This window comes from Myotis yumanensis, unplaced genomic scaffold (assembly GCF_028538775.1).
Source record: "Myotis yumanensis isolate MYYU_CA2020_CCGP unplaced genomic scaffold, mMyoYum1.0.hap1 SCAF_3, whole genome shotgun sequence".
Taxonomy (NCBI): Eukaryota; Metazoa; Chordata; class Mammalia; order Chiroptera; family Vespertilionidae; genus Myotis; species Myotis yumanensis.
In genome coordinates, this window is record NW_027223754.1 from 7,460,755 (window position 1) to 7,483,223 (window position 22,469).

General features: G+C 44.4%; 2 protein-coding genes and 1 long non-coding RNA gene across 3 annotated transcripts in view; 1 reads left to right on the forward strand and 2 right to left on the reverse strand.

The window, feature by feature from the left end:
• Window positions 1-1,646: 1,646 nt before the first annotated feature.
• LOC139005895 (uncharacterized) lies at window positions 1,647-4,000 on the reverse strand. The gene is made up of 2 exons (XR_011470717.1): window positions 3,929-4,000; window positions 1,647-3,377 (listed from the first exon to the last, which is right to left on the reverse strand). It is a non-coding gene; the product is annotated as an uncharacterized lncRNA (long non-coding RNA).
• A 728-nt stretch (window positions 4,001-4,728) lies between these two features.
• On the reverse strand, window positions 4,729-14,235 carry RWDD4 (RWD domain containing 4). The gene is made up of 6 exons (XM_070408057.1): window positions 13,974-14,235; window positions 10,578-10,658; window positions 9,820-9,929; window positions 9,593-9,740; window positions 8,434-8,551; window positions 4,729-4,832 (listed from the first exon to the last, which is right to left on the reverse strand). Exons 1-6 carry the CDS (start codon window positions 13,995-13,997, stop codon window positions 4,729-4,731), a joined length of 585 nt encoding a protein of 194 aa, XP_070264158.1. The 5' UTR covers window positions 13,998-14,235.
• A 254-nt stretch (window positions 14,236-14,489) lies between these two features.
• Window positions 14,490-22,469, forward strand: part of TRAPPC11 (trafficking protein particle complex subunit 11) — a 32,829-nt gene continuing 24,849 nt past the window's right edge. The window contains exons 1-7 of the mRNA XM_070408148.1: window positions 14,490-14,610; window positions 16,198-16,422; window positions 17,231-17,400; window positions 18,240-18,310; window positions 19,553-19,667; window positions 20,690-20,789; window positions 21,636-21,709. Coding sequence (XP_070264249.1) covers window positions 16,219-16,422; window positions 17,231-17,400; window positions 18,240-18,310; window positions 19,553-19,667; window positions 20,690-20,789; window positions 21,636-21,709 — 734 coding nt within the window. The 5' untranslated portion in view covers window positions 14,490-14,610; window positions 16,198-16,218. The remainder of the gene's footprint in view (window positions 14,611-16,197; window positions 16,423-17,230; window positions 17,401-18,239; window positions 18,311-19,552; window positions 19,668-20,689; window positions 20,790-21,635; window positions 21,710-22,469) is intronic.

Consider the following 22,469-nt stretch of genomic DNA (forward strand, 5'->3'; position numbering starts at 1 on the left):
AATTGGTCTTTAGGAAAAATGCAAAATTAATGATTTATGTTCCTGACATATTGAACAGCACATGTTGCATTTTTAAAAAGATCGTCATATAAAGTTTGTTCCATCATTTGCAAGCTCTGACAATGGCTTGTTCAAACCCCCTTTTCACCATTACTCGCTTTAAGAAATCATTTTACACAGTATCCACACATACACACACAAATACCCTTACAGCTTGCAGGACACACTGGTGTTTTCTGTTCCCTCCTCCTCTTCCATTCCACCAAAGCGCTGCTGGTCAAGTCCCTCAGTGATTCCGTCACTCATGGACCACAAACTGCAGCCTGATGAACACTTTTTTTTAAAAAAAAATATTTTTTATTGATTTCAGAGAGGGAGAGGGAGAGACAGAAACACCAATGATGAGTGAAAATCATTGATCGGCTGCCTCCTGCACGCCCCATACTGGGGATCCAGCCCACAACCTGGGTGTATACCCTGACAGGGAATCGAAATGTGACCTCCTGGTTCATAGGTCGACACTCCACCATTGAGCCATGCTGGCTGGGCCTGACACACACACTTTAGATCATACATATATCACTTCGTTGTTGTTCTATCGCTTAATGAAAACACACAAGGTCCAGGTGGGGCACACCTGTAGTCGGAGCAGAGCTCTATGAAGGTGTGACCCACCCAGCTAATCTAAAATGGGGGGCTTGTGAGAAAGGATGCGGAAGGACGGACATGCTAATGCTATGATCAAAATAAGAGCGAGTCCAAAACCCTCTTCCATTCCGCAGGGCATTTATACACTTGGCAAGCAACACTTCATCTGCAGCTTGAATGTCAATTTCTTTTTCATTTTGAGTTCTATTTGGTTCTTTTCCAAATCTACTTGATAACTTTAATAGCTTGTTGTTCCTTACTCAATCTCTCCTGAATAATTGAGTATCTACTCTTGAGGCTCTTACTTCCCCCGTTCCTCCTCAGCAGGCTCTCACAGCGCCCGCGTTGGTGTGCTGTGGGCTGACTGTGAGAACAGTCCCAGACTCTATGGGCGGGCTTCTTCGGAAGGTGGGTTCTTCCAGAGAGAATTTGCGGTCGTTTCTATGGTGTCCAGGGCTCTACCCACTTGGTGCCACTTCAAACGGAAATCCCAGCTTGAGGTTTTTGTTTTTCTCAGATGGTCTATATGGGGAGGAATCTGGGCTGGAATTCATGAGAGGCACATGCATGTATATTTACATTTACATGCATAAGTGGTCAGGAGAGTACATGCATGTATATTTACATTTCACCCCTCCATCAACAAAGTTCAAGATGGAAACTTCCCTCGGGGGGGGACAGTGCTCAGCCTCAAGCAGGGAGGGTGATGTATGTGTGATCCCTCACCCCCGACTAACCCTGGACTTCACCTCCTGCCTCTGGGCCCCTGAAGCTTGAAAACAAAAAGCTGTCCTTAACCTCAAGGGTCCAGCTTTCACTTAATGTTTTAGACTGGATACTGCTTATCTTTCCATCAGCTCATTTAAAAATCATTTTTTTAATCCAATAGCTTGAACAGTTTCTAGTAGGAGGGTACACTTTGCACTCTTAAGACTATGCACGTTTACAAAATCAACAATTCTCCCTCAAGTCATTTGAAATAAAACGTAGAAACACCATTGTGTGTAGTCCAGATTTTATTGCTTATTAATTATGCCATTCCATACAACTTTAAGTAAACAGTTTGAGAAAATATGCTGGGAGTGTTGAACAGTGATGGCACTATTGATGAGAGAATGTTCAAGAGTCACATAAGGAGGTAAGAGGCACCAATGCCACCATTGCCTCCTGGAATCTGTACATGTCATATAAAAAGAGTAAAAATAGTTCATTGGCATTTTACTAGCGTTATTCTTTGTAATCTATGAACCATGATAAGCTTGAACAGTTTCAGACTCTCCAGAGCAAAACAAAGGCTTTTCTTCCACTAGCAGATGTAGTAGCTTCTTTAAAAACAACAGACAAATCAACACAATAAAAAAGTACGGACACAACCCCAAAACAAAGTCGGCATATTTTAGTAGCCCTGAATTTTAATGTTTCTCTCTATCATATTACCTCTATATAAATGCCCAATATGCAAATCGTCCCCTCGGGAGTTCGACTGCTCGCTATGACGTGCGCTGACCACCAGGGGTTGGCGCGGAACATGGCGGGCGGCAATGGAGGTGCTGACGACCCCGATGGGCCTCAACGAGAGCGGGACCAGGGCAGGATGGTGGAGCAGGTGAGTGGGCGGTGCCAGGCCAAGGCAGGTGTGAGCGGGGGCCCAACTGCCCCGCCAATTGCTGCGCAGATGGCAACCAGCAGCAGCAGTGGCAGGGGCTTGACCCTGACCAATCACCCCGCAGATGGCGACCAGTGGCGGCAATGGGGGGGCGGGGCTGCTGCCTGGCTCCCAGGTGCTGATGGAGCCGGGCGGGGGGCCCCCGATAGATCACCCTGCAGGCATGATGGTGGAACAAGTGAGGGGGTGGCGCCAGGCCACGGTGGGGTGCCAGGTAGGGCTGCGGGCTGTGAGGCTGGGGGCGCAATCTGGGGCCCGATCCCCGCAGGCCACCCTGAGGGACCCCACCTGTGCACAAATTGTGCACTGGGCCTCTAGTTTCAAGAAATAAAATGCTACTCAGCTTTTAAAAAATGAGGTTAAATTTCTTCACCATAATTATAATTACTTCATAATTTAACTGAAGCCAGTGTTAGCTCAGTAAAAACCATGAACACAACTCAGACTGCTCTTATGCTAAGGAAACTTTTGAAAACCGTAATTGTTCTTCAACAACACAGACCCACACCGCACAGTGCAGCTGAGGAACCAGTAACGTCTCTTTGGGACCCTGCAGCAGCAGCCCTAAGTATTTTTAAAGCTGGGAGCAGAAACAGAATCACTGTAAAACGCACAAAGGCATCAGTAACCCCCTGGTAAAACTGCACTAACGGTTTCCTCTTTTAATGATTAAAAAAACAATCAAGCATGTATACAGTTCAGCATTTGAAATACTTCTATTATTACGACGATGCTCGGGGTGAGAAATGCATTTGAATACTTGGAACAAAACACGGAATGTGGTTTTATGCTAAGTCATTTACAAGACCTCAGTTACCAAACAACAAAAGATATACGATAGCAGATAAACAGGAATTTATTAAGACCACTGGCTCCAACAATACAAAAATTAAATATTAAGGCATCTTGTACTCCTGTCTTGGTAGTGCAGTGAAGAGAAATGTTTAAATTGGAACCAGCACTTCTGTTCAGATGCTGTCTGATGTATGAGACAGATCCGTTTTTATATTCTCCTCTTCCACACACCATGGAAAGCTCTCATGATCAAACATCATGACCCAAACTGAGAGAAAAGCATAAACCAATATTCACTTATTACAGGGAAGCAGTTCACCCTGGGGTGGGGGTGGGAGGCATTACAAAGAATATTATGTGTAAAGCTCAAATACCAGGATTTAAGTTTCTCTGAAGCAAGTTATGCCTCAGTAATTGAGAGAAAGAAGAAATGAACACTTGATTAAGAGGACAAGCCTATGAATCTGTATCATGCTTCGGAATAATTGTTCACTCAGTGCTCTATTCCCTGGGACAGGAGTTTTGAAAAAGTCTTAAAAAAAAAAAGATCACATCTACTACAATAAGATCATATAAGTTAACACTGGTTACTTATTATTCCCCTTATTCCACTGACAAAGCTCAAAAGGCTTCCAAAGTATATTAAACAGTAACATTTCACCTTTTATTAAGGCAAGTTTGTGAAAATAATTTAATACAACCAAATCTCTTCATGAGCTTTCAGCTGAAAACATTTTTATGTAAGAAACATACAAAAAAGTGTTTTATAAAAAGCCACCTCAATGCCAGAAAAGAGTGATGAGTTTGAACCCAGTTTACTTTTTAAGGATGCTCTTCCCTTGTTTCCAATTCCAAGTGCTATTCATCATCTTTAGTGCCACTTTTGCTTAACTATGAAAAAAGATAAAAGAAATATTCAACAAGTTTAAGCTATCATATTGAGTTATTTCCACTTCATATCAAAGGTAAGCATTTACAGCTCCTGGAACCAGAGACAGCAAGGTTTGGGAACTTAAACCACCTCCAGCTTCCACCCCCTATTTTTGTATTATATACTAGAAGCACAAAGATTATTTTGAACAGTTTTTATGGAAAAGGCATCCCATGGCCCAAACAGCTGACTTTAAAATAAACTGTAAGCATATGCCCATTAGGTCCTCACTAAAATGCTATCTTTAACTCTCCTTGGATCATATTAGTTACATCTAACAGGACTGGTACTGTGTTAGGTATCAGTTTAATACATTTGAAGCTACAAATTCGTGCAAGAAAAATACTGAGAGTAGTTGGCAGAAAAATTCAAAATGGAAGTAAACAATTTAAAACAACAAAAACAGAAAATCTTTCTTGATAACGATAGGAAACTACAACTATGGTCTGACCTAAATAAAATGCCTAATTTCTCCTAAGAAATCAAAGCATATCTTCCCGTGACGCGTTTCTTCAGTTTCCATATCGTCACTAATTTAGAGTCATAGTGAAGCAAGCCCATTCTATGGTGTACGTACACAAACATCATACCTCATTGCAGTTACAAATACTTACATGCTGAGTGTAGGAGCGGAAACAGACGTCCCAGGGAAACCCAGAGGCGGGGGGAGAAAACGGGAGAGAAAGCGTCAGTATCGATGGCAATGCCATAGGGCGTGAGGCGGGAAGTAAGGATTGTGTACCTTCACCACGTCCACCCAGTTCCAGCCTCGAGGGAGCTCCCCTTTGTGATCTAGAGGAAAAAAAACAGGAACTTTGTTTCTAAGACCAATCAGTGATTTTTAAGTGAATATTCAAGTACATAAGATGTATATCCCATTCTGCACGGCAGATAAAGTTTAAGTTACGTAACACCACGCTGAGAAACAGCCTATCGTCACTGTGCCTGGAAGCAGTTTCCTGGGCGCACAGCCAAGTGCTTCATGTGTGCCCTCTGACAGTCCCCTAGCTTCACTCTAGACAAAACCTGGTCTCAGGGAAAAGTACGGAGGTGAGCAGGTAATGCCAGGAGAAGAAACCCATCCACTTGTCAGCTCCAAGGACTTGCTCAGAGAACCTGCTGCTTTCACAGGGCACAGCTTATCTCCGCGAGAAGCTGTGTCGCTACTGTTCCATGTGCCAGTGCTTCACTCCAGGAAGCTGGGCTCAAGACAAGAGGCCTCACAGACAAATGTTTGGCTCAAGATTAAGAGGAGGCCTGGTCAACTTACCAACTCCTGTGTCCTGATAAAATAGTCACCACTTAATCTGACATTTTTAAACAGGGCTTTAATCTGTTGGGAGTGCTTAAAGCAGGCTGGACTTTTATATAAGAATTTATAATATATTGCCGGAACCGGTTTGGCTCGGTGGATAGAGCGTCGGCCTGCGGACTGAAAGGTCCCAGGTTCGATTCCGGTCAAGGGCATGTACCTGGATTGCGGGCACATCCCCAGTGGGAGGTGTGCAGGAGGCAGCTGATCGATGTTTCTAACTCTCTATCTCTCTCCCTTCCTCTCTGTAAAAAATCAATAAAATATATTTTTAAAAAAATTTATAATATGTAAAGTAAAAGAATTTCATTCCTTTAATAAAATATTCAAATTTAAAGAATTCTATCTAATAAAGAGGGAATATGCTAATTGACCCTCACACTGTAGCAAAGAAGGCGGCACCCACAGCCAATAAGGAGGGAATATGCCAATTACTGCCCCGCCCTCAAAGATGGCGGCACCCACAGCCACAAGATGGCGGTGCCCAGTCCCCTCAGCCCCGCCAGGGCAGCAGGTGCCCCTAGGCAGGCCTGACCTTGCCACCTGCCTGTCTCCGGAATCCCCCAGTCCCCTCACCCCCAGCCTCTCAGGGCTGCCTGAGGCTCAGGTAACCAGGGCCAGCGAGGCTTGCGCTGCCGGCAGTGGCAGCAGCAGCAGTGTGATGGGGCGTTTCCTTCCCCTGATCACCGGGTCACCTCCCGCCCCGAGGGCTCCCGGACTGTGAGAGGGGGCAGGCCGGGCTGAGGGACCCCCCTCCAGTGCATGAATTTTCATGCACCAGGCCTCTAGTAGTTTAATGGCTTGATTTCCTTTATGCTTGATGTATTTGTATGCCTCATTTTAGAAAATGTACAAAAATCTGTATTTGAAACAAGTACATTAATTTTATAGCAAGGGAAACAGAAAGCAAGCCTTTGATTATTACAGGAGAGAAGCAATATTACTGGGGCTCAATTTTAGATGCTAATGGTTCTTTTCTCCTTCATGCCAAGAGGAGTCTTATTCCCCCCGATTCCTGGTTAGGAGGGAATGGAGGCAGATCACCAGCCTTGGGAACCAAAACTCACTCACAGTGCCAGCCATGGCTGTCCCATTACAGCTCTATTTATTTACTTACTTATTTATTTATTTTTAATATATTTTATTGATTTTTTTTACAGAGAGGAAGGGAGAGGGATAGAGAGTCAGAAACATCGATGAGAGAGAAACATCGATCAGCTGCCTCCTGCACACCCCCCACTGGGGATGTTGCCCGCAACCAAGGTACATGCCTTTGACCGGAATCGAACTCGGGACCCTTCAGTCCGCAGGCCGATGCTCTATCCACTGAGCCAAACCAGTTAGGGCTACAGCTCTATTTAGAATTCGAGCTCCAAGCCACAAGCCCCTGTGCAGTAATCACAGGGAGATAACGGCTTTTAGGTGGGCATCATCAAGGAGATGGAGGTAGGGGTACAGTAAGAAAAGGGAATGACTGAGGTCATCATGTATGAAAGCAACAGGTAATGAACTGACACAGATACTAAACATTCCAAAAAGCGATGAACCCAAATTCTAGAAAACAGGCTGTAACAGCTAACAACTTACTGCTTTAGTGGTTGATGCTGTATTTATGCTGCTTTGACTTTGGTACACATAATGGATTCCCAGACTTTATTTCACAAACCATTACAATTTCAAAAATGTATTTTGAGGGTCAATACAGATTGCTATCTTTTTATTCTGCCACAGACATCAAACAAAACATAGATAACCAGAAAACTACCAGCATTGTATTTTAAAAAGGACACTATTTTAAACTTTATCACCAAAGTAAAAGGGTCAGTTCTTCTCAATAAAGAGCAGCTGTAACCTCGCATCAGTAACACACACATACAGACGTAAATATATGCACACACGTGTACATGTATACAAATGTCTATAAGCACACATGGTAATATCACTTTATTTAACTAGGAAAAGATTTACAGGTTGATATAATTTGCCAATTTTCAGGTTAAAGAAAAGGGTAAAACGTTATTGCTGATATAAGCTGGGGTTTACAATACCCTTCTAAAGGTCCACCTGAAATGACTCTGGTTTAAGACACACAGAATTCCACCTTTTTGCTGCTGTTGCTAATCCTCACCCAAGGATATTTTTCCATTGATTTTTTAGAGAGAGTGGGAGGGGGAGCAACAGAGAGAGAGAAACATCCATGTGAGAGAGACACATCAGTTGGCTGCCTCCTGCACGCGCCCCAACCGGGGCTGGGGATCGAGCCTGCAACTGAGGTATGTGCCCTTGATTGGATTTGAACCCAAGACTCTTCAGTCCGTGGGCCGAAGCTCTATCCACTGAGCCAAACCAGGCAGGACAGGAATTCCATTCTTAAATTTCATTGCTGTTGTATAAGTAAGTCCATTATAGACAAAAACATTATTTATTGTGCTAAGATCAAATGGTGTACCAGACTTCATTTCATATGAAAGCTATATTTCAAGAAGTTTTCAATAATACACATATCTGACATAGAGGTAAACAAACAGGAAAATCCCACACATGGCAGAGAGAGTACAAGTAGGACACACACTTGTATGCTATTCTTTTTTTTTAACATATATTTTTATTGATTTCAGAGAGGCAGGGAGGAGGAGAGAGAGATAAAAACATCAATGATGACAGAGAATCATTGATCGGCTGCCTCCTGCATGCCCCCTATTGGGGATTGAGACCGCAACCCGGGCATGTGCCCCTGACCGGAATTGAACCTGGGACCTTTCAGTCCGCAGGCTGATGCTCTCTATCCACTGAGCCAAACCAGCTAGGGCCCGTATGCTGTTCTAATGCTCCTGAAAGTCAGAACTGATTTATAGTTACTTTGCTGCTCATCTACCTTCTTCTCACATGGCTCTCTCTTGTGGGGAAGGAGAAAGTATTTTCAATACACGTGTCTGTGCCCTGACAGTCTCTGATCCAACTGTCCCCAGAATAAAGAGTGAAGACTAATCCTCTAAATGGAAACATAGTTATTAGGCACTGACAGCGCAATAAAAAGCAATGCATTCTTTTTTGTCATAAAAAGAAAAAACAAACACAAACCTGTTTTATCTGCCAGCTTGCGTTTCTGGGCTTTTGTAAGCTGTTCCTTCTTGTCTTTTTTCTTACTGGATGGGGCTACATTAGGAGTTTCAACTGAGAGGATATTGCTTATGGATGTCTAGGGGAAAAAAATAATTCTTAGACCCATGTCTTAAGCTTATTGAATTACACAAAATATGGCTACATCCTGAAACAGGTTGATAATTTTTAGACTTGTGAAGTAAAAGAAACCTCCACTGTTAGATTCGTTTATTAGTACAGGTGAACTTAGTGTACTGGATTCACTAGAATGCACACTGATGGGCACAATACTAGTGCAACTGTTGCAACCAGGACGCTCAGCAAGAAGATCTGACACCAGCATTATGCAGAAGCTCGAAGTTCCATGGTAATTTTACAATTTAGTTAATTTGCTATTATTTGGAAATTTAAATAAGTCTTTAGAAAAATACTTAAGAATACCCTAGTTCCCTGAAATGAAGGAAATATTTAAAATACAGCTGGGCAAACTGCTTCTCCAGCTGCCTCTCAGTGTTCTGTGCTCTGCTGGGCACGTGGAACCCAGAACCGCTCAAATACAGGACGTGGCCTTTGCTGTCAGTGTACAGCTTGGTTCACAGACAAAACTCAGTACTGACCACAGACATTTTTTAGCGGAGGACGTGGTGCAAAGGGGCTAATACACAGATGCTCATGGTCATCAAAGAGGCTTCTTCCCTAAAATAATTCTAGAAAAAAATGTATACTTTTCCCATACAATAAAGTCTCCTTAAACTGCCATGCCTTCAAACTGAACTGTGGCAAGACCACTTACAATGAAATAACCCTCATAAAAAATGTCATACATATTTTAGCTCTACATAAGAAATCCCCTTTCTGAGTTTTATGAGGAAATAAACTTGAAAATATGGACTCTACAGTATCAGTTTTGGTGGGTACATGAAGTATTCTAGTCTTATAGGAAGGGTAAAATCTGGAGAGTAAAATTTTTAAAGTTACATGGAAGCTAAGAAATCTAAAATTCATTGTTCTTATTTAACTCAGATGTAATTCACTTTAAACCAACAATCTCTTTCCAATTAAAAAACTAGTTCAAATTAACTACTCACAGTGAAATTGAAACAATAAGAATATCTGGAAAAACAAACGGCACACTCACCGCAGAGTTCACGGGATGGTGATTCTCCATGAACTGCTCTTTGTTGTCCTTGGCGTACTCGAACAGCGTGTAGGTCATGGCGGTGCCGAGGTTGGCTTCCACCGCCTCCTGTAACTTGGCTAATATGCTCTCCTTCACAGCTGAGGATCTGGAATGCACAAGAAATCTATTGCTAGCAGAAAAGCAAGCGTGTAAAAAAACCCCAATGAAAATAAATCACTACTCACATGGTGTTGTTGAAGAAAGCGTTCATGGATATGATGGGAGGGGTCTGGGGATATGTTTCTGTCCAGGAAACCTCTATGAGGAAGGCTTTGGGATCACCATTTTCACCTATCTGAAGAAAAGGGAACTCTCAGGCTTGTAAAAAATGATGCAAAGACAGAATATTTAATTATGATCTTTAGAATGAATCCCTTCCAATGCTCATGGTCAGGTCAGTGGTTAGAGCATCAGCCTGCACACCAAAGGTCATGGGTTCGATTCCTGGTCAAGGGCATGTACCTGGGTTGCAGGTTTGACATCCTCCCTCGCGTGCCCCTCCCTCACTAGGGAGCATGTGGGAGGCAACCAATTGATGCCTCTCTCTCTCACCCCCTCCCTTCCACTTTCTCTAAAAATCAATGAAATGGCAGGGGATTGTCAAGGGCGGGGGGGTGGGGGAAGGACACATATGTAATACCCTTTGTAATACTTATTATATTATTTTTTAAAAAAAGAATTAAAAAAATAAATAAATAAATAAATAAAATAAAATAAAATAAAAATCAATGAAAAAAATATCCTTAGGCGGGCTTTAACTAACTAACTAACTAACTAACTAACTAACTGATGTCATGGTGGTGTGTCTTCATTTAAATGCTTCAGAAAATCCAAAAACATAGTAAATCCAAACCACTAAATTTAAAAACAAAATCAGCATTTATAGCAACCTTTAGTCTTCTTCAGTAAAGTAGTAAATGCTCCTACTCATGTCATGTCTTACCCTATATTGAAATGAAACTGGACTTAATTCCCGGAAACTTTCATCTCCTTCATATATAGAACGTAATGCTTCCAGTTCCATCTGAAAGAAATGAATCAAGTGCATTTTGTTTAGTGGTACAAATGGATTAGAAATAGAGGGTCTGATTTAAGCCCATTCCACTACATAAAAGTTGACTAATGTATTTGGCCTTAGATGTTTATAATATACACTAGGGGCCCGGTGCACGAAATTCGTGCATGGGGGTGGGGGTGGGTCCCTCAGCCCGACCTGCACCCTCTCCAAACTGGGAGCCCTCAGGGGATGTCCTACTGATGGCTTAGGCTTGCTCCCCGTGGTTCTCTGCTCTCTGCAGACCTGCCTGCTTGATGCCACCGCAGGCCCTGGTGTCTGCTCTCTGTGGGGGCCTTGCAGGACTGCTTGCCCCTCGCTGCCACGGCCAGGGGCAAGCAGGGCCCTGCTGTCTGCTCACTCATGCGGGGGACGTTCCCGCCCCGCCCCTGGCCGCTTGCTTGCGTGCTGGCTCAGAGTGCCTGGGTCCTGGGGATGTTCCTGCCCCACCCCCAGCCGCTTGGTGCCTACGTATGCAAATTAACCCACCATCTTTGTTAGTTAATTTGCATACTCACTCCTGATTGGCTGGTGGGCATCGCAAAGTGATGGTCCATTTGCATCTTTCTCTTTTATTAGTGTAGATGGACATACCAACACAACACAATAATACTGATACTAATACTTCAAAACTATGTGCCAGGCACTGCGAAGCATCTGACAGTGTGTTACCTCACTTAATTCTCACATCAGTCCTGTGAAGAAAATCTCACTATTTTCCCCTTCCAAACGGGGGTGGGGGGGGGGGGAATGGGGGGTGGGGAATAAGATTAGGTTTAAAGCAACCCCAGAGCACGTGCCTTCATCACTCTGCCGAAGAGCAGCTTGGACAGAAAGAGTGTGAAAAAGCATTACTTACACATCTTATACTTGTGACCCTCCCCACAGAATGATACACAACTTGTAAAAACATTGAAGGACAGAAAAAGGTTGGCAAAGACCTACCCAAGATGGGATAAAGGGTAGTAAGAGTAATCCCTGCCTGGAAATATGTCTTAGGACCGCGTGGCTTAGAGGAAAAGACTCGCTGCTGTTATGATTACTGGTGAACACTTGAGAAGCAAGGAGAGACTGCACTCGGATACATATTTTAGTTTTAAAAAACACGCAAGTCATGAATTCTACAAACTAAAGATGGGCGGATCTGATCTATGTGGACAACATTTTACAACAGGTTATTAAAGAAAGTGGGGGTTTTTTATTATTGATTTCAGAGAGGAAGGGAGAGAGCTAGAGAGATAGAAACATCAATGATGAGAGAGAATCATCGATCGGCTGCCTCCTGCACGTCCCCTACGGGGTGGGGTTGGGTGGGGGGATCGAGACTGCAACCCCGGCATGTGCCCCTGGCTGGAATCGAACCTGGGACTCTTCAGTCCACAGGCCGATTCTCTATCCACTGAGCCAAACCGGCTAGGGCTAAAGAAAGTGTTTGGGAGTAAGAAGTCGTTCCTAAGACCTAGCAAGCACATGAAAAACACCGTCTATGTCAACAGCCCTTCCCAGAGAGGGTCACTTGATTACAGGAAGGCCCCACAATTTCTCTTGCTACTTTCACAGAAATTCAAACTAGAGTCAAGAATAACTGAGCAGCACCCTGGCCAGGGCGGCTCCGTGGGTTGGAGCGTCGTCCTGGATGCCACAAGGTGGTGGTGGGTTCGATGCCCAGGTCTCAGGTCCGTCCCCAGCCGGGGCACAAGTGGGAGGCAGCCAACCAATGTGTCTCACATTGATGTTTCTCTTTCTCTCGCTCCCTCCCCACTTTTTCTCCCTAAATATCAATAATAATATTAACAAAACAAAAAAAACCCCCACTAAGACTAGATTGGAACAAACGTACTCAAAATATAGTGCTACTCCGTGGATCATACAGCCTTTCTATATTTCCACTATTGACCTGGAAAGGCATGACAGCTGAGGGCAGGCTTGCCAACTTTTCGGGTGACAATTCGATGGGACAGCGAATCAGGCAGGTGGCAGGACGAAAATTCAGACAGGCCTTGCCAGACAAGCTGACAGGGTGACACTGGGGAGGGTAAAGTCCTCCGAGGGCGAAAGGCCAACGGCGCTGCATAGAGCCCGGCCGGGGTTAGCTGACCCTAAATCTAACTGCAGAGGACTGTGCCCCACCATTGTGAAACAGGACACAGACAGGCGTGTCATCCGCCCACAAACACACGAACCCAGAGGAATCTTAAAAAAATGGACACCGAGAAAGGCTCAAATAAACCCACCAAATGGCCCACGGGCCAGACCTGGAGAAACATCACACCCTGCGCTCCACACGTCCCAGTGAGAACTCTCCGTGCCTTGGCTTAGAGCAGCGGTGCTCAACCTGTGGGTCGCGACCCCTTTGGGGGTCGAAGGACCCTTTCACAGGGGTCGCCTAAGACCATCCGAAAACACATATATAATTACATATTGTTTTTGTGATTAATCACTATGCTTTAATAATGTTCCATTTGTAACAATGAAATTTGGGGTCACCACAACATGAGGAACTGTATGAAAGGGTCGCGGCATCAGGAAGGTTGAGAACCGCTGGCTTAGAGGCTCCCTGGCAAGAATATCTCCGGAAGGACCCAGGCGCCCGCTGGCTAGCGATCCACAGGCTCCATGACCTCCATCAGGCACAGGCGCTAACTCTCCTCCGCCGTGTTCTGAACGAACAGGGGGGCTCCTGGTTGTTTCGGAAACTCCGATCGGTCCTGACTGCCGCGCCGGGACAGTCGCTCACGCCTCCGTAGACCTCTCTCCACCCGCCCCCGTCACAAAATCAGAAGGTCCCCCCGCCCCCCATGACACGGAGCATCCCCTTCAACGGGGTGTGTGCTCAGAATCCACAACTGCCAGATGGACAAGTAATTCCACCCAAGAACCGGCCAGACCCCGGGGACACCGGCGTCATCATTTCCCTCCACCAGGGATTGAACTCGACCACACGCCCGTAGGTGTGACCGTCAGAGGCGATCGGGTTCCATCAGGCACAACTCAGCCAACAAGCGTCACCCGCGCGGACCCAGGACACGCATCCCCGCCGCCGGGGAGACGGGGCGACCCCGGGCCGACCAGACTGACACCTGCGGGGCATGGGGCGGCCAGAGGCGGCGCGCGTCCGGCCGGGCTCGCAGGGCACCGGTCAGCCGGGGGCATCAGCCGCGCTGTGTCCGCCGTGGGGGCGAGGGCACGTGCGGGGCCGTTCGTCCGGACGCGGGCAGGCAGCCAAGCTCCCTCGGGCCGGGTACCGCGCCTGCGCGCGGAAAGGGGCGTGCAGGGCGGACTCACCTCCTGGTCCTCGTTGGCACTCATCGCGCCGGGCGCGGGCGCCTCCCGGGCGGGCGGCGTTCGCGATCACGAAGAGAAACGCGAGCGGCGGCCCCGAGGCCGGGGCGTCCCTGTTCCGCGCCCTCGACCGCGGGAGGCACGCCCTTCGCCCCGCAGACGGCAGTCACGCGCACCCCGGGCCCTCGGGCAGCGCGAAGCAGCCCGCGGAAGGGCTGAGGGCGCGGAGCCCGAGGCCGTGGCAGGCGGGGCGCCGGTGCGTGTGGAGAGTGGCAGCCGAGCCTTGAGGCAGAGGCCCCGCCCCCTCTTTCTTCTCGCTTCTCCTATTGGCTCCGCCTCGCTCCGTCCAGCTCCAGCACCTGTAGGAAATGGAGCGTCTTCCCTACGTCTTGTGGAGCAGCGTAAAGTTCCCGGGTAGCGATTGGTGGAGAGCGCTGTCACTCAGGCCCAGAAAGCGCTTCCTGTGCATGCGCAGGTGGGCGGGGGCGGGGAGGGAAGTCCTGCTCGCTGGAACCGGCTGTGAGGCGGCGGCTGCAGGAACGGGCCTGGCGGTGTCAGGCACCTCTGCCCGCTTCCCCTCGTCCTCCCCGGCCGGAGGCGACCGGCCACAGCTGCAGTGGGCCCCGTGCACGCGGCCTGGGTGAGTCCGGGCCGGAGACCTGCGGGCCAGGCGACACCGCCGCGGGAGAGCGCTGGCTCCTAAGGCTGATGTTAGGGCCTGCGTTTTCCAGCGGTGTCAGCGGGTGCAATGCTGGCGTTTCTCGTTTAGCCCCTGTGCACCTGTTTCTAGGGCTTCCAGGTTTAAGGGGGGCTGGGGAGGAAGGGAGATATGCTTTTAGGGCTCAGCGTTGCTTCTCCGCCTTTCCTGACTTACGCGATCCTGGGGCGGTCCCTTAAGTCAGTTGTTGGGTCACATCCTCAACATCAGCTTTTTTTTTTTTTTTTTTTCTCTTCCCATCATCCAAGCCTCAAACTGTCGTTCCTATTTTGGTCGTTTTGTAGTTGAACTTCTTTGAATCTTATCCTCATTCGCCTTGTCCTGCACCCTGAACCTTCGTTAATTAAAAAATAGTGACCACATGCATTTACCTTCCACTTTGAGCAGGTCGCCTTCCTTTGCATTGCGTCATCATTCTTTACAAGGGTCTTCCCTATTATCCTGCATGCCGTCTTCCACATTATTCCCTTGCACTACGTGGTCCCCGTCCAGGGTGTTCGCTTGCTACTTCTGCGCCTCCGTCCATCCGTCCCCGCCCTTGGCTTCTTCTAGGCGAGGCTGTCATCGAGGTCCATACGCCTCTGTACCTGCCCTTTGCCATCCCATTCCTTTGCTGCAGAATAAGCACGACCCATTTCAAGTGCCAAAGCTGTTAGGATAGAATGTGCAAGAATTTCAGATACAATTTTCATTCTTTGGGACAGAGTTGCAATAATTTAGAGCTGCACTGCCCAGTATAGTAGCCATATGTGGCTACTGAACATTTGAAATAGACTAGACCAAATTGAGATGTGCTTTGAGTGTACAATACACACCAGATTTTGAAAACAGTACAAAAAAGGAAACTATCTTGATAATCACTTTTATATTAATGTTGAAATGATAAGTATTTTGGATATATCGGTTAAATAGGATATCATTAAAATTAATTCCACCTATTTCTCTTTTCTTGCTAGAACATGCATATAGGCTACACAGTAGGGTTGATTGAATCTGCTGATGTGGTACCCGAGATATGGAGGACCGACTAGATAATTAGCGTATCATTTTAATAATATCTCAGGAATTCAGAAATTAGATGTTAGCAATTACAGAGAAGTTATAGATAATTACAGTTTTTGTATATCTGTGTCAATAATTATTTTTCTTTATAGCTGAAGTAGGTCATGAGACCTATTTTAATTTGATGGCGTTCTGCTTTCTTGCTCTGCTCATTCCAAAGTTCTGTGTGCATTTGGAGATGTTACTGAAAATATTGATTAGTTTTAAAGTTGACTACCTTTATAATATGAAAGATTTTTTAAAAATACAGTACCAATAGTTACCAAATGTCAATACCAATTTAGGAATCAAAGTTTTTTAAAACTTTTGATTTCTTTTGTATTTGCAGACACTTCAGAGTCTTTTGCCTTTTTGTAATGTTTTCTAAATGGTGGCGATTCACATATTAGAAATGGATTGGGGCTTTTAAAAAATGAATTAATGAATGTATCAACATTTGTATTGTAGGTTTTTCAGAACGCCTTGAGCATGGGTCCCACACAGTGGGACTTCCCTGTGGAGTTATGTTGTCGGCCAATGGCCTTTGTTGCTCTCACCGGCCTGGATGTGGTGTATAATGCTGTCCACCGAGCCGTCTGGGATGCTTTCTGTGCCAATCGGAGGGCTGATCGGGTACCAATTTCTTTCAAGGTGCTCCCAGGGGACCACGAGTATCCCAAATGTAGACCCAAGGTAACGGCATTGATTGCATGGGGGCTTTCCTTCTCCCTCTCTGTCTCTATAAGTGCATATATCCTTTTTGTTCCTACTGTCTGAGCTCGAAAACCCCTGAGTTTATTAAGGGGATGGTTACAGTGACGGGTAGAGAAAACCCTGGGCTTTGTCAAGTCTAATACACTGCAGGTGTGTTTAATGGTTTTTTTTTTAAACCCAGCAGAATGATTACTTTATAACTATTAAGCTTTTTATACAGTGAGCCTAGTTTTTCCTTTTTTCATTTGTTTTTAAAAAACCCCAAATCTCCATAAAGGCCTGTCTATTTGGGAAGGTTTCAGATTCCCCGTTCATCATTACCAGTATCGTCGCAGGATCCATGGTCTTCACAGTTTACAAGTAAAGCGAAATGCCATCTTGGCAACATGTCTTGAAACAAATGAAGCTATGTTGGGTTTCAGATAATAGTTTATGTGAGCAGCTTTTACAAGGACAGACACTTGAAATGGTGAGGAATATAAGTCAGATTTACCTGGAAAAGGGCTGTTTGCTTCCAGGGTATTTGAGAGCCTTAATATCATTAGAAACACTTGGTTTTGTTCATTCTTTAAATGAAAATTGTCACAGCGCTGGGGTTGAGATCCCATCTCTGCTACTTTCTGGCTCTTATTTGGTCTCTGTAAGCTGGAATCTCCTCGTCTTATTAACCATGGCTTGGGTATACACGGAGTGAGAGAAATGCCCATACAGTGCCTGGGGCTCGAGAACAGGCGGTTTCCGCGGCTGTTGTCATCCAGTAACGCTTCCCTTTTGCCAATATTTGCAGAGAACTTCCTACGAGTGGTACATTCCGAAAGGGATCCTGAAGACCGGCTGGATGAACAAGCATCTGAACCTGGTGCCAGCCCTGGTGGTTGTGTTCTACGAGCTGGACTGGGACGAGCCGCAGTGGAAGGAAAAGCAGTCCGAGTGCGCCACCAGAGTGGAGATAGTCAGGTCTGGTCTTCGCGCTCGTCAGGTTGGCCCGTTAGGTTGGTGGCCACTGGGCACTGTTCAGGCCGCAGTGGTCACTTTGGGGATTGCTGACCTCCAGGGAAACGTGTTCAGTTCCAAACAGGAAGCATTCACATGAACTTAAATAATGCTGAGCAGGATGAAGAAATTAGAAGACGAATTGGTCTGAATTCCCAAATGCTTTTTCTTGCATTTCTATTTTTTGAAGATACAGTAATTTGCTCGTTAGCCTCATAATACTTTTGCTCTATCACCAGCTCAGTTTCAAAATAATTCTTTTGAATGAGTGCTCTGTAATGTATCACTATAAGGATATTGTATTATAACTTTTACATGAAAGTGTATATTAAACTTTTACTTTCAAAACAGACTTTTGTAAGGATCCAAAGCTTGATGTGAGATTATATTTTTGAAGTTGAAACCATATGTTTCTATGTATGCAGGGAAAGATTTCCTCTAATCTTGTAGATTTTTTAGTTGAAATTTCTTTCTTTGAATTATCAAATGTGTTTTATGTAAGATCTTGAATACATATATGTATTAAAAATATGTTTTTATTGATTTCAGAGAGAGGGAGAGCGGGAGAGAGGGATAGAAACATCAGTGATGAGAAAGAAACATTGGTCGGCTGCCTCCTGCACGCCCCCTAGTGGGGATGGAGCTCCAACCTGGGAATGTGTCCTGACCTGTAATTGAACCATGACCTCCTGGTTCATGGGCTGATTGATGCTCAACCACTGAGCAACACCATCTGGGCTTGAATACTAGTATATTTCTAAAAAACAATTTAATTATTTAATGTTATAATTTTTCCATTGCAGGCAGAGTTTACAAGGGAGAAACACAAAAGTTGCAGTGGTTCTGATTCAGAAGAAAACCCCATTGCCCCCAGGTATCAAAAAGTTAATAATGAATTAATTGTCTTATGCCTCCAGTTCTTATTACCAAGAAGCATAATTGTTAATGTCGAATTCTTTTATGCATTCGGTTATGGGAAAGGTAGTATACTAGTAACACATGCATAGTGCTTATTGTAAAAATTTAAGAATATTCAAGAGTGCAGATCTTCTTAAATCCTGCTCCCTGTCACTTATCTCCCGATGTAAGCATATAGCAATTGACAAAACAGTTACCACTTGATTTTTAAACAACGTTGTTTACTTACTTCTCTGAGATCTGTTTAAAATTATATTCCTCATGTGATATTTTATTTTTCTTAATTTGCAATAGGGCCAAGAAAAATGCGATAGTATTTCTAATTTCTCATTAGAAAATGCCTAGGTTTTGCCCAGCCAGAGTGGCTCGGTTGCTTGAGCGTTGTCCCATGCACCGAAAAGGTCGCAGGTTTGATTCCTTGTCCGGCCACAGACCTACTGAGAGGCCAAAATATTTTTTGTTTCAGTGTTGAAACTTGTAGCATCCTAAATCCACTTTCATGAATTATTGCTTCCATTTTTAGTTATGGTTTTTGAAATAGTAATGTGGCCTCTGTGTTGGCATTACTTAGTATATCTTGGCTCAGGAGAAAATTCCGTAAGTGTTTTCCTGATAGATAATGTACTGTGTCACTTCTAAGAACCCGCAGTGCTCCCAAGGGCCCCAGGAATCCTACTGGCATGGTGGCAGTGGTTTGGGTTTCTATTCCTAACTAGAGGCCTGGTGCACGAAATTTGTGCACTGGATTGCGAGAGAGTGCAGGCCAGGCCAAGGGACCCCACTTTGGGCTGGGAAGGGACGCGGGAGATTGGCCAACCGGGGAGGGACCATGGGAGGGACCACAGGAGGGCTCCAGGCGTGTTCGGCCCATCTCGCTCAGTTCTGATTGGCTGGACCCCAGCAGCAAGCTAACCTACCGGTCAGAGCATCTGCCCCCTGGTGGTCAGTGCACATCATAGCGACTGATTGACCGGTTGACTGCCCCCTGGTGGTCAGTGCACGACATAGCAAGCGGTTGAGCAGCCTTAGCGTATCATTAGCATATTACGTTTTGATTGGTTGAATGGCAGACTGGACAACCAGACACTTGGCATATTAGGCTTTTATTATATAGGATTATATTGCTCAGGTTTGGGGAAATGCTCATTGGGAAGAATGCATTAATTATTTTCTCTATTTTTGTGGGCCGTGTCAACAGGAGAGGATGTTATGGCTTCAGAAAGGGCTGCAGCTTTATGTAATGCGTGTGAACTCTCAGGAAAATCTTTGTTTGTCCTGCCTCACACTGACCACCTTGTGGGTTATATTATAAGGTAAATGAAGGTTTTTGAAATATTTTTCTTTAGATTGTTCATTAGGCATTGAGAAATTGGAGGTTTAGACCCATTTATTAAAAAAAAAAGGCATGTTCATGGGGAAAAAATTCAAATGGTGTTGAGGATATGAGATAAAAAGTAAAATCTCCTTAGTCAACTCTTTAACTTTCTTCAGTTCCCTGGGTTAACCACTATCAACATCTTACTAGACTTGATTTTCACCAAAAGGCTGAGAAGCGATTCCACTAGCAACGACTTAATTTCCTTCCTAAAAATGTCTTTCTTTATAAAAATAAACATAATCTTACAGCATATACTGACTGAACTGCCATGTAACATCACCTCATTGACACCATATGTACCTCTAGGTCAACTTCATTTAAAAAACGTTTTCATATTTTAAATTGTACTTCTCGGTAACTACCGTATGGCCTTTTCTGATGTACTTGTCCTTTTATATGACAGTGTCTCTATTTCTGGCCCGTGTTTTACTTCATTTTCAATATGTTTATGTATATCCTATCTAATAAAGAGGGAATATGCTTGTGCGCCCGGCCTTGCCGCACGCCTGCCTACCTCTGGAGTCCCCCAGTCCCCTCAGCCCCCCAGCCGCCCAGGGCTGGCCCAAGGTGTAGGCAAGCCTCGGATGGCGGCTGCCCAGCTGATGCCCGAGGCTCAGGTAACCAGGGCCGGCTGAGGCTTGCGCTGCCGGCAGTGGCAGCAGCAGAGGTGTGATAGGGCATCGCCTTCCCCTGATTGCCTGGTCGCTTCCTACCCCTGAAGGCTCCTGGACTGTGAGAGGGGACAGGCCGGGCTGAGGGACTCCCCGCCAACCCCCCCCCCCCCCCCCCCCCCCCCGCCCCTTCCAGTGCATGAATTTTCATGTACCGGGCCTTTAGTATTTAAATAATGTTTAAAAAGGGTCTGAGTCCCATCATATCTTAGCCTGCAGATACAGCCTTAACTCAAATTATGTGACAATTGTCCAGTTCACAGAAGCAACTTTCTTTTTTTAATAGATTAGAAAACGCCTTTTATGAACATGCACAGACCTATTACTACACAGAAATCAGAAGAGTGAAATCTCATAAAGAATTTTTGAATAAAACAACACACCAGGTACGTGTTTTTCCCTGAAGAAGGAAATAATAAAGATTCTAGAGCAGATTAATTTGAGTGAGATAGTGAATGTTTTTAATACTTTGATGTTTTTAAAGGGCTTCAGTACTTTAAAGTTTTTTTTAAAGCATTTATATATTTATTTACTTATTTATTTTGTTAATCCTTACCCGAGGATATTTTTTCCATTGGTTTTTAGGGAGAGTGGAAGGGAGAGAGGGACGGAGGGAGAGAGACAGAGAGAAACATTGATGTGAGAGAGAGACATTGATTGTTTGCCTCCCAGATGTGCCCTGACTGGGGCTGGGGATCCAGCCTGCAACCTAGGTACATGCCCTTTACCAAAACCGAATCCCTAACCCTTCAGTCTGCAGCCTGATGCTCTAACCAGGCCAGGGCTTTTTAAAGCATTTAAGAGCTAATTAGTTTTTGTATCCTTTGCCCTTAATGTTCTTAAATGTAAACTTTTTTTAAAAATATTTTATTGATTTTTTACAGAGAGGAAGGGAGAGGGATAGAGAGTTAGAAACATTGATGAGAGAGAAACATCGATCAGCTGCCTCCTGCACACTCCCCACTGGGGATGTGCCCGAAACCAAGGTACATGCCCTTGACCGGAATCGAACCTGGGACCCTTGAGTCTGCATGCCGATGCTCTATCCACTGAGCCAAACCGGTTGGTTAGGGCTTAAATGTAGACTTTTATAGCCTTCTTAACTATACTTATTTGTTGGAATAATTTTTGAACTTTAATTTTGAATATTTTCTTATACTTTTGTGTCTCAATAAAAATTTTATATTTTTAAGAGAATATGTGTAATGATTTTTTTTCTATTCTTTTTTCAGCTTTTATTTGTTAGACATCAGTTTAAAATAGCTTTCTTCAGTGAGTTGAAACAAGATACACAAAATGCGCTGAAGTAAGTTTCTAACAGTTGTCAAACTAAATTTTTCTTATCTTGATGTTAATAATACGATATTAATGGCAACTTCTGAATCACAACCAAACTAATTTAAAAATGTTTATGTTAATTTAGATTCAGGTGTATAGTATTTAGTTTATCTAGATATGAGTGGAATATAATATTTTTAGATTTAAAAAAATTCTATTATTGTAAGTAAATTTCATAGAGTTATAAGACTTTCTGGTCTACTTTTATTAAATGACATGAACTAAAGAAACAATATTAAAATATTCCCACTTTCTACTTATTTGTATATTCAGTAAAATGCTTGTGTTAAGAATGCTGTCTTCCAAAGTTAAATATACATATAAATATTATCTAAATCAGACTATGAATTTGAGTTGTATAGTGCATTTATTCAGTTAAGCTATGATTTTGTTTATTTATTTGTGTTTTAATTGATTTTATAGAGAGGAAGGCAGAGGAAGAGGGAGAAACATTGATTGGTTGCCTCCTGCAACCTGGGTTTGTGCCCTGACTGGGAGTCAAACCCACAAGCTTTTAGGTAGACAGGACAGCACTCCAGTCAAACCACACTGGCGAGGGCATGATTTTATTTTAATTAAAGTTGTTGTTTAGTTTTTAATGCCTGACAATAGCATCATTTTTCATTCGGTTCTCTGCTTAGAGCTTTGATAATAGTTGGGGATGTGTTGGCAGAGGTTGAGCCTTTCATTCCTTTGCCACAATTTAATAAAACATGATCTCTTTCTAG